The sequence below is a fragment of the Eleutherodactylus coqui genome, chromosome 7 (assembly GCF_035609145.1).
Source record: "Eleutherodactylus coqui strain aEleCoq1 chromosome 7, aEleCoq1.hap1, whole genome shotgun sequence".
NCBI classification, from domain to species: domain Eukaryota; kingdom Metazoa; phylum Chordata; class Amphibia; order Anura; family Eleutherodactylidae; genus Eleutherodactylus; species Eleutherodactylus coqui.
In genome coordinates, this window is record NC_089843.1 from 58,953,111 (window position 1) to 58,965,240 (window position 12,130).

The following is a 12,130-nucleotide window of genomic DNA, read 5'->3' on the forward strand; positions in this document are numbered from 1 at the left end:
CCTCCCTCTCCATAGACGTCTATGGGCTGCATAAGACATCCCATCACCATCACCAACTGCCTGTGTTCCATCATGTTATCTCTGCTCTACTAGAGACAGACTTCACATGCCAACAGGCAATGCACAGCAAATTAGATAGAAGTGAGATCCCGAGTACTCAGCACTTTAGTGGGATTTCTTCAGGGCAAAAACATAATTTTAGACAAAGAAAGGGTTTTTTACTTTTGATACTTATCACAGTGGCTGTCGTATTAACACAGATGTCTTAAGGTGGGGTGACCATGTAAGGTTCCTGTGAAGGTCTCTTAAAATATGGGCAAAATCAACTTTTACAGCCCAATTCAACTTTTGTTCTCTAAGAATTGTATTACCAACCCTCCTCCAAAGTTGTATTTTATTCTAGTTGGGAGAACAGTCAACAATTTTGAGGTAGGAAATTGGGAAGAAGCCATGAAAATGAATTTGGAGCTGCAAACGCTGGGTGGAGGGAATACAGACAAACAAGAAAACAAATCTGCTTACCACCATCTATGTAGGTGGATATACACGCTTGTAAGTTAGGAGCTGATGCAGGGAGTAGTAAACTCTGGCCAGTTCCCAGGTGAACCTATAGCGAAAGTATTTTCAGTCCTGTAGTCTACTTTTACTGCACTTGATGGAGTGGGCTCTGTATGAATGTCAGTGATCATTAGTGAACATCAGTTACTGATTGGTGAAAGTCCAACCATTGTAACTCTCATGAAATACTAGAACAAAGTGGCAGAGTTGCCACAAAAACACTGCCATTTTGTATCCTGTTATTTCGCCTTTCCCAGGGACCATATGGCCAACCAAGTTGCTTGTAGGACAGAAGATGAAGTGGCACAGTTTTTCTAACTCTACTGCCAGTAGCATACATAGAAGAGATGGGGCACCATAGCAAAAAGTTAAGTGCCACCCCCCTTTCCCAGTATGGTGCCAATTTTTGCCACCCCACCAAGGTCTGGAGGGCCTGGTGTTTGTTTCCCATTTAATTCCATTAAAATGATCCTTGGACCAATTCTCTACCTCCTTATTTGCTAACAATGCAGGTCCTCTTTGGAGTAAGATCCTGGTACTATATATGTTCTCATTATCCAGTAGCAAAAGAGATGATGCAATCAGAGCTGGGACCTCATAGCAGTTGCATGGTCTGCCTCTATGATACATACGCCGTTGACCCATGCTACTCTGTTCTTGTAACCATGTTCTTTAATTTTTTGTGCCATGCTGTTCTAAATCCTTTTATATGCTTACAGCACATACGCTTACATTTAATAGGACAAAGCTATAGTCTAATTTGCTCCCAGATAGTGATGAGCGAATTTTGAAGTCTTTGGATCAGCCAGTTTGCCAAATCTTTGCTAAAGGTTTGGTTGCGTTCACATTAGTTCAAACTGAACCAGAAGTTCACCAAAACCCCTAAAACTGGTATATAGCACTGTCGAAGAGCTATGAAGAGCTGAGAGTGTTATACAGGGCTTTCATAGGTTTTAGACAGTGTTATAACCAGAACTTAGGACTAATGTTGAAAGAACCGAACCAGGAGAACTCGGTTTTCGGTAGAACTTTGCCAAAACCTCAGTTTGTGCTGAACTGAACATTTAGCAGAGTTCGACCTGCAGCAGGATTCTACTAGTTCGAATTGCTTAACAATACTCCCAAAAATTTACAGATAATAAAAGATCAAGAAACTTACAATTATTGCGGTGGACACAAGGTTAGTTCCAACATTCTGACATGTGGCATCAATAGGATTGGACATCTTTTGAGTTTTCGTAGTCCTTTGCTGCTGCTTAATGATACATTGTGTGTTTTATGTGCAACATTTAGAATAAGTACCTTACATATAGTAAAAGGATACCGTTTTTCCTTAGCATCCATTTTTAGGGGTTGGAGTGATACATTGGAACTCATTATTTCTTCTACTATTTCATCTAGGAGAGAATCATCCTGACCAATAAATAGAGAAAAACAGAACTTAATGATCAGCCAAATATAATAATATTAGCGTTTCTCAGTCACACCAGACATGTCAACATACCATAGCTAAACCTTTCAGAAGGTCAGTTCCAGCTGGACTCGGTTTCTCAATACTATTTCCAGAAGAAAAAAAAAAAAGAACAATGGCAATATTAATATTTTTTTGTAAATACAAAGAATAGGGACAGATGTTTGGGAGCTGGGAATTAGATTCAGTTTTCTGAATGTTCTTGTTTTCTGAGAATAGCTTGCAAATATTTGTAACAACAAAATGAAAACAGTATGAATAATTTTGCTACGTCGGTTGGTATGACAAGGTCTGACAGAGGAGGACGCTATTGTGAACCCTGCAACTATGTTCCACAACAATTTGCTGTAATGTGAAATAAAAGCTGGTGCGAGCCGGAATTTCAAGATATCTGAGTCTTCTTAGCCTTTGTGCACGTGGTGCCAACCATCCTGAATAAAAAAGATGGTGATCCTGTAAGCGAGTAACGCCCATGTTGCATATATATATATATATATATATATATATATATATATATATATACACACACACACACAGGGGCGTAACTATAGGGGATGCAGGGGATGCAGCTGCACCCGGGCCCAGGAGCCTTAGGGGGCCCATAAGGCCTGTCTTCTCCATATTGGGAGCCCAGTACTATGAAAAAAGCATTATAGTTGGGGGCCCTGTTACAGGTTTTGCATCGGGGCCCAGAAGCTTCAAGTTACACCTCTGTATATATATATATATATATATATATATATATATATATATATATATGCAAAGAACACCTATGAATGAGAGAATGTTATGTCCGAACAAGATGCAACCATAGCAACCTGCCGGATGTAAATACATATAGTGCCCAAAAATGGGGAAAATATCCCACAAGTACAAACACGGATAACACTAAATATATTTATTAAAGAACAAAGATGGAGAAACTGACCCTGCCCTCACAGATACAGAAAACCCAACCTATAAGCAGAGTGGTCATCCAGCCAGATTACCCCCAGTCTTATATTTAGGGGGGCTTTTAGACTAGTGAAATTCTCAGCCCAATCTAATGAGTGCCGATTGACATGTCAATTGGTGTTCATTTCATTTTCTTTTACATGGGCTGACAATTGTTCTTCCCTATAGGCTAGCTGTACATCTCCCTGATCACACAGGAGTATGTACTGCTGATTAGCAAGCATTTTTATGTTCACTCGTTTATCAACCAATTGATTGTCCCTTTTTTATTGCCCAATTTTGGGCGAATGAGCATTAGGAGGAACGTCAGGGCCTAACAATTGGCCTCTGTAAAAGGACTTTAAGATGTGTATAATTGACACATGGTTGACACTTAATTAATTATCTACATACACTGCACATTAACATTACAGGGATTTTACTTACTAAAGACATTCCTCCCCAGGACATGTGGGGGGGGGGGGGGGGGGTCAGACCGTTGGGACAGCCATGCTTTTGCTATGAACTCCCCTCTTTTCTATATAGGTCACTACTTGTCATTTAGGATTTTGGTGCAGATTTAAATTACATGAGGAAAATTTCCGCATACCCTTTAGCACACTTGACCATTCTCTTGCCTTTGGTTTAGTATCTATACATAAAGCATACCTGAGTTTTCAACAGGTTTTCTAAATTACATCAGATTCTCCTTACCCACAGACGTGCCACTGTTTGCACTCTGTTTCATATCTGTAAATTCTGATCTTCAGGTGGTCTTCCTAATTTTTCTGTTGCCCTTCTGTTTGCAATCCACTTTTATGCAGAAGCTTAGTGTTCTGCCAGTAGTTCACTGTCCTGCACTTCCATGCCCTGACTTCTCATGCTACATTGCACAGTCTTTGATCCAAACAGCAGAAAGCAGTATTTGAATGCCTGCCCCTCTGCTCTTTTAGGACAGTTCAGGCATACACCCCTAGACATAGACACCCGGAGTAGAGGCAGAGATCAGGAAAATCGTTATCTCAGTGTCTGAAGATCTGTCAGCCTGCAGGTTCTGAGTGCACAGACGCATCCCTGTGAAGATAGCTCCTCCCCTCTTGCTAAAGAAACATCCATATGTACTTCTTACTACAGTAGCTCTATACCTAATGACAGAGAATAGATTTGTGGAGAAGTTGGAGATCCGTAGTGGCAACCACTTCAATTGTAATTTACAGTGGTGAAGCAACAACATTTTTAATAAAAGTATATTACATAAGACTAACACAAGCCAGTAGCTGAGCAAAGGTTGTCTAAAAAGTTAGTTAGGACACTACTTTTAGTTGAAACAATCAAGCATCCATTGCACAGTGGTGTCATATGTACCTATCTTGGTTAAATTAAACAGGTATCAGATGGGGCAGAATAGAGAACAAGTCAACAAATCTGTGATCTTAGTTTTGACAGAACGACGGACAAACTGTGCAACGGTTACCTCTCAGCTCTATGATAAAAATCAAAGCTTTTACTACAGTCCTTGAATGTGAGTGCAATAATACTAAGGCTTCCAAAGACAGTTATACGGATAATTTTCAGCAAGCCAAGACGTTCTTCTGTATTCCAGAAGGAAGAAATAAAATCTCATTAACCACATTGTGAACCCCTTTCTTTCATCACGAGGATCCTTGTATTTATTTTGGGTAGTTCTATACATCTGATAAAGCACATTCAAACACCATTTGACATAAATGAATGACTTCATAAAAGAAAGCTGAAAAAAATGCAGCATGTGAACGCCAAGAAGATTTATAACCTAAGCCCTTGTTTAAATTAATGAGCATCCTTCTGGTATTTTATTAAATGTGTTGAACGGAGCCTAATGGGCCCTGGCATGACGCCAGGGCTTAACAGACTCCAGCACGTAACTCTTATAAACCAGGCCTATCTTCTCATCTGATTTCCTCTGTCTATAATATAAAGTGGATTATATAAAGCTATTTTAGTAACAAACATGACAACATCATCCGTTCCATAGACTTAAAAGATATGCTTTATTTCAGATTACACTAGCTAATAAAGTCCAATTCTTCCATTCAACTATTTATCTGTCTTCCAACCCCTATCTATATGTGAACGTTTACACTCATCTTTGTTCTTTCTTTCTCCCATGCAGCAATTAACATCTGGATTGTATTGTGGATAAAACAGGCCTACAGCCGTGGTAATAGTTGGCATGAAAAAAAAAACTAAAAAACCTATTCTGTAGCAAAATAAGGTCTAGTAAAAAATATTCAGTATTGCTAGTATAACCTTTATAGAGGTCCTACACTTTATAGCGGTCCTACACTTTCACATAATAGTTTTGTTAAAGGGGTGGTCTCGCGAAACCAAGTGGGGTTATACACTTCCGTATGGCCATATTAATGCACTTTGTAATATACATCGTGCATTAAATATGAGCCATACAGAAGTTATTCACTTACCTGCTCCGTTGCTGGCGTCCTCGTCTCCATGGTTCCGTCTAAATTCGCTGGCAGCTTGCTTTTTTAGACGCGCTTGCGCAGTCCGGTCTTCTCCTTTCAGCACGAGCCGCTTCAGTGTGCTCCCCGCTACAGCTCTTCTGCGCATGCGCAGATGAGCTGTCACTGCTCGGGAGCGCGCTGGAGCGGCCATTCTGTACCATCCTCTGTTAGAGGAAGGTGCAGAGCTGCCCAGCTGTCCGGAGAAGCCGCCCAGCTGTCCTGCCGTCCAGGTAAGTGATGGACCGGGGGGGCTGCCGCTGCGCTGGGGGGGGGCTGCCGCTGCGCTGGGGGGGCTGTCGTCGCTGTCGCTGCGCCGGGGGGGGCTGTCGCTAGGCCGGGGGGGCTGTCGCTGCGATGGGGGGGCTGCCGCTGCGATGGGGGGGCTGTCGCTGCGCTGGGGGGGCTGTCGTCGCTGTCGCTGCGCCGGGGGGGGGGGGGCTGCCGCTGCGCTGGGGGGGCTGTCGTCGCTGTCGCTGCGCTGGGGGGGGCTGTCGCTAGGCCGGGGGGGCTGTCGCTGCGATGGGGGGGCTGCCGCTGCGATGGGGGGGCTGTCGCTGGGCCGGGGGGGCTGTCGCTAGGCCGGGGGAACTAGCGCTAGGCCGGGGGGGGCTGCCGCTGCGATGGGGGGGGCTGTCGCTGGGCCGGGGGGGCTGTCGCTGCGATGGGGGGGCTGTCGCTAGGCCGGGGGAACTAGCGCTGGGCTCCGGGGCCTTCACCTGGGCTCCGGAACCTAGCGCTGGGCTCCGGGGCCTTCACCTGGGCTGAGGGTCTAGCGCTGGGGAGCCGGGGGCTAGCGCCGGTTACCTGCTGCCTGGCGGTGGGTGACTGGTCGGCGGCTGCGGGGCGTCTGGTCGGCGGCTGCGGGGCGTCCGGTTGCCATGGAGATTACAAGCATTTGAATTCCCCGCCTCCAGAGATGACGTCATCAACAGAATCACGTGACTGGCGTCTCGGGAGCGCGCACGTCGGGCTGAAGCAAGGGCTGTACACTTTGGGAGAAGAACCGGCGGCCATCTTTGGAAAAGTTTTTAAAAGTTGCTGAAACGCTGGAACAGTGAGTAGAAACCGGCTTTAAAAGTCATTTAAACGGGTGCTTAGTTTTGTATGCTGAATAAGGGGGACTGGGCAAAAAAAAAAACTCACTGCTTCCTCGAGACATCTCCTTTAAGGCAGGAATTGGGAAAGGATGGAACTTTTTAATATGCCCCTACCTGATTCAGCATTCTCTGCAGTCTTGCAGAGAAGTTGATTTGGCTACGGTAAGTATAAGTACAGAGGCATTAAAAATTAGAGCTTCCTGCAATATCCTCTGAACAAAAAGAGACACAGGTATGAAACTTTGTAGAACACTTAGATAAGTAGGGAAAAACTTGCAGTTGCACCCGGCCCAGGAGCCTTAGGGGGCCAATAAGGCCTCTCTTCTCCATATAGGGAGCCCAGTACTATAAATAAAGCATTATATTTGGGGGCCCTGTTAGAAGTTTTACATTGGGGCCCACGAGCTTCAACTTACGCCTCTGCTTAAGGGGTTAAGAGAAGCTAGGGGGCCCCAAGATAAACTTTTGTACCTGGGCCCATGAGCCTTTAGCTACACCCCTGAATGGGATACATTATTTATGGGTAGAATCTCATCAGAAATGGATAGGTGCAGTCAGTTTTTCATCTTTGAGTTATAGATGATGCGCATGTTGAGTATTAATAAACTTCAGCATACCAACCTTATTAATACTCAACATGACATCATCCATAGCTCAAAAATGTTTGCAGGTCTGAAAATTATCACTCCGACATCTAATAATTGGTTGGATATGCTTCATGTTTTACCGCCAGTCAATAATATTTATGTCAAAAGTAATGATCTGATCTAAATTGCTATGTGGCCACTACTGTGCTTGGCCAATTTCCTATATACGTAGTACATAGTAACAGGACATTTTACTGTATGGCACTGAGTTGCATTGATGCCTACAACTCTTGTTAGCAGCTTATGCCATGGGTTCCAATTCCCACAAGTGCACTGTGCATGCTGGACTTGGCAGATATTCAGTGACTTGCCCTGCAATGGACATTAGTCATTGACTTCCCACTTCTCTTTGCAAAGTAAGAAGCTAAAAAGAGCCGTAGTTGTCAATTATCAGGTAAGGAGAGGGGTTGGGGAGGATTTAGGAGCCTTTTACAAGGGCAGATATGAGACAGTTGACAAAAATCAAAATTAACACTCATTTAGCTAATGTTTTACACAGGCTCATTCACACTCTATGGGGCACAAGCAATTGTTCACCCACCATAATTTTCATCATTGTCGGCCTCGCATCTCTCATTTACATGGGTAGAGGTGCTGCAGAGAACGGTGATTTTTCTGGTTGCACAAAAGATGCAAAGAAATCACAGAAAAAGGGGACAAATATATTTTTGAAAAATTTCAGAAGGCGGCCATAATTACTGATACAGAGATACAAGGGCAGGTGAAACCACTACTTTGCAGCTGGATGTAGAACAGGCAAAATACTACAAGGAGGAGTTTGCACGGGTGCGAAATACTGATGAACCACTCACACGCCTACCACATATTGGGGGGAGCCTGATAAAGTAATATACTGCATATAGATAAGACATATAAAGGGTGACAGTCACACCAATATGTGTAGTAGTAAACCATGCAGGCCTAAAGTCTTTTAACCACTTAAGGTCTAGGCTGTTTAGTACCTTAAGGACCAGACACTTTTTAGGGATTTTAGCCATGTGGTAGTTTTACTGCCGTTTAGCTACCAATTTTTTTTTCCTTTAGCTACCAAAATTATTTTTGCTGCATTTTTTTTCCTGTGACATGTAGGGCGATTTTTTAAATATCTTTTTCACTGACTTTTTTCCCCCGTTTTTTAGTTTTATTGGGGGTAAAAAGCTAAAAAAAAAAGATTTTTTTAAACATTTCTAGTTATTTTTTCAAATAATTATATTTACGTTAAAATAAAGTATGGGAACGGGTTCCTCATTTTGTTTTGGACGCTTCAATATATAATATGTATGGTTTGGATTACAGGGCGCTTATAGCGGCGGTTTTGGTTGGCGTCGGCTTTGGGTTATTTTTTTCTTATGTATATATTGTTGTTTTATTCTGTAGGTTTTTTTACTTATGTATGTAATTATGTTTTTTACTATCTATGCCTCCCATAACGTCATATAAGACCTCTGGAGGACAGTCACATGTTTTGATACTTTGCCACTGTAGGTGAGACATCCATAGAAGCCCCAGATACAGGGGAAACATCCACTTGTAGTGACATTAGTCACTGGCAGAGCTGATCAAAGTCTACTATGACCCTGCAGCTATGCTGTAGCAGAGAATCCCAGCGGTCACGTGACCCCCGGGCTCCTGTGGTGGAATAAACACTTCCACTTTCACATTAGTACATAGCGCTCATTGAGCGATGTGTACTAAAGAAAGGAGGGGGCAGAAAGGGTTAAAACCCACTTCTCACACCTCCTCTGGGTTATAAGCTATGTCTAACAGCTGACAACCCGTCCTGCTTCTGATTTTTTACAAAAGCAGAAGGTTTTAATACCCATCCTAATTTTACATATGGCTGGGCTTAATGCCCGGGACCGAGCGCCATATATTTACAGTGTTTGATCCTAAATGGGTTAATGATACCCCATACGATAAAGCCCAGCTGTCTGTCCTGCACCTAACAAGTGAACCAAACAATTACTGACATGCTGGGCTACCCCAACATTTTAAAGCCAGACTACTTACTGCTAAAATAATGATAAATATATATAAATATGCAATGCGAACTCACAAGATGAGGCACCTTGACGTGGGTTGCAAGCTTGCGTACTTGGCGAAATTTTGGGGTGTGAGTGGATGTTTATCAGTATTTTGTACCTAAGCAAGTTCCTTCATATAACATTTTGCCTGTTCCACATGCTGCTGGAAAGAAGTTTTTACCTGCCCTTGTATCCCTGTATCAGTATGTGGCTGGTGGGGCAGGTAGGGTATCGTTTCTCCTTAGAGTGAGCACCTAGAAGGTGTGAGGAGACTTAGAAGACCATCCATGCTCCTCTGGAAAATATGAAAATGGGAAGATAGAACAATCCCTCTGCAGCACCACCTATTGGAAAGCAGCATTCCTGCAAGTCAATGTCAGACCTTTTAACAGGCCTTGTAACAATAACTGAAGGTGTGAGGAAACTTCTAAGGCCTTATTTCCCAGAGGAACATGGATGGCTTTAGAAGTCTAATCACACCTGCTAGGTGTTCTCCATAAGGAAAAACAATACCGTCCCTGACCCTTCTATAAGCCTCTAACTAACCAAGGTAGAAACCTACTGTACGCTGATGAGGCGCAATCACCCTGAAACAGCCTGTCTGTGCATAGTTATCTTATAATTCCCAGTCATTGTTACAAGGTTTGTTAAAAGGTCTGATATTGACTAGCAAGAATACTGACTTCCAATAGGTGGCACTGTAGAGGCATTGTTCCATCTTCCCATTTGTATACACAATGCTGTATTTCGTCTGTGGTTTGCATCCATAATATGGAAGTGCATCATAGGCCAACTGCTGTTCTCCTGACCCAAACTACAAGCATCATAGTATTCAGGGTTTGGGTCAGGAGACCTACAGTCAGGCCGGGATGCACTTCCGAATCATGGATGCATAACAAAGGCCAAAATACGGCGGCATGGCACCGGCCTATCAGTAAGTATGCCTGCTTTCTGTGGGGTTTTTTGCAAAAAAAATGCAATCAACCAACAAATGAGTGTTTGCTAATTTGCTGGCTGATCCCTGCCTCATTGACTCTGGGCAACGATTGAATGATCGCATGTTCTATCAAACACTTGTCGCATTCATTGGCCTGTGAAATAGGGCTTTAGTGTCTATAAACAGTACCGCTGCACGTTAGAGGAATACCCATTATCAATTACTCAATAATAGTAGCAGGGGAAAGCAAGCAATGGTAACATTTCTCTTCTTAGTGGTTATCTAAAGGTGTGACACGTTTGGGGCGTATAATTTGCGGATAGGCATCTTTTAAATTTGTGAATACAAATAACCAACCTGAGGTTAGGGGAAAACGTCATGGTGAGTGGAGCGGCAGTCTGTGATTTCCTCCCTGTAAAGGAAGATATAGTGTACAGTAAAATCACAGGTTATATATTATACAAGTGTGTTCACTGTTATTAATCGAGCTCCAATAGACCTGTCGGCTGCACTTTTTAAGGTCACTTACTCTTATGATGTTTCATGTTGGAATTCTCAGACTAATTCCTGAGGACAGACTCCTGCAAGGGTCATGGTTTTCTTAGCTTATGCATGAAAAATGAGAATCAAAGAACCTGCTATGTCTACTCCCTGCCTGGTAACTCAGCATCATAAAATAACATTTGACAGTATCTAAAACATGTTATGGAAGGTAACAAATCCCTACTCCAGATGCGTGCCACATATCTGTCAGACCACTTCTTCATAAGGAAACTCTTTGTAGGAGACATACATGGAAATTATTTTATTTTTTTCTGCTCTTTCTCTTGTTGTTGGTGTCCCTCAAAGTTTGCTCCTAGGTTCTCTCCTCTTTTCAATCCACACAGCCCTCATTGGACAAACTATCAGTAGATATGGCTTTCAGTATCATCACTACACTGACAACACCCAACTATGTACTTCCTCTTGTGACATCACACCTGCATTACCGCAAAACACTAGAGGTTGTCTGTCCGTTGTCTCTAACATGATGTCCTCTCTCTTTCTGAAACTGTATCTTTCAAAAACTGAACTTCTTGTGTTTCTGCTGTCTACTAGCTGACCTAAACCTGATGTCTCTATCTTAGTCTGTGGTGCTGTTATACCACCAAGGCAGCACACTCACTGTCTTGGGGGTCATATTTGACTCTGATCTATCGTTGCCCTGATCAATTTCCATCTTGACTGCTGTAACCTACCATTAATCGGCCTTTCTCTCACTATACCCACCCCTCTCCAATCTGTCCTGAAAGCAGGAATCAGACGTATCTTTCTTTTTCAATGACTTTTATTGGTAGTTTCAATAACATAACATACAAGTATATTTGTAGCTGCGGACATCAGGATTAATTTCGAAGGATAGACTATACATTCTTATACAGCAAGTGGTCCGTATATACAGATTTGTTGCTTAAATTTATCTGGAACCTGTAATATTCGGATTTTTTTCATTAGTAACATTGTTAACATTGAAACAAAAAAATAACATTTAACCAGTGATTACCATATTGATAGTTATTGAGCCTTGGGGTTTTAGTGGAAGAGTTATGTCTTTAAATTGGCGGAGGATAATTGTTAAGCCAACAGGCTTATCTTTCTATTCAACCACTACACTGATGCCTCCACCTTGTGCCAGTCACTAATCTGATGCCTCCACCCTGTGCCAGTTGCTACACTGACACCTCAATCCTGTGTCAGTCACTGCACTGGGTGCCCTTCCAAAATAGAATACAACTTAAACTCATAATTCTCATCTATAAAGCTCTCCACAGTGCTGCACCATCCTATATCTCCTCCCTCATCTCTGTCTGCTACCCTACCACTGCCCTCTATTCTGCTAATGACCTTTCACTAAGTAACTCCTTAATCTGAACCTCCCACTTCTGTCTCCCAAAACTTTCCCGAGCTGCACCAGTCCTCTGG

At 42.8% G+C, this 12,130-nt stretch overlaps 1 protein-coding gene across 1 annotated transcript in view; it reads right to left on the reverse strand.

Moving 5' to 3' along the window:
• The window catches only part of LOC136573326 (uncharacterized), a 93,165-nt gene that overhangs the window by 56,889 nt on the left and 24,146 nt on the right, over positions 1–12,130 (reverse strand). The window contains exons 6-8 of the mRNA XM_066574616.1: positions 10,526–10,580; positions 2,063–2,114; positions 1,883–1,971 (exon numbers count right to left, since the gene is read on the reverse strand). Of these exons, the coding sequence (XP_066430713.1) occupies positions 1,883–1,971; positions 2,063–2,114; positions 10,526–10,580 (196 nt within the window). The remainder of the gene's footprint in view (positions 1–1,882; positions 1,972–2,062; positions 2,115–10,525; positions 10,581–12,130) is intronic.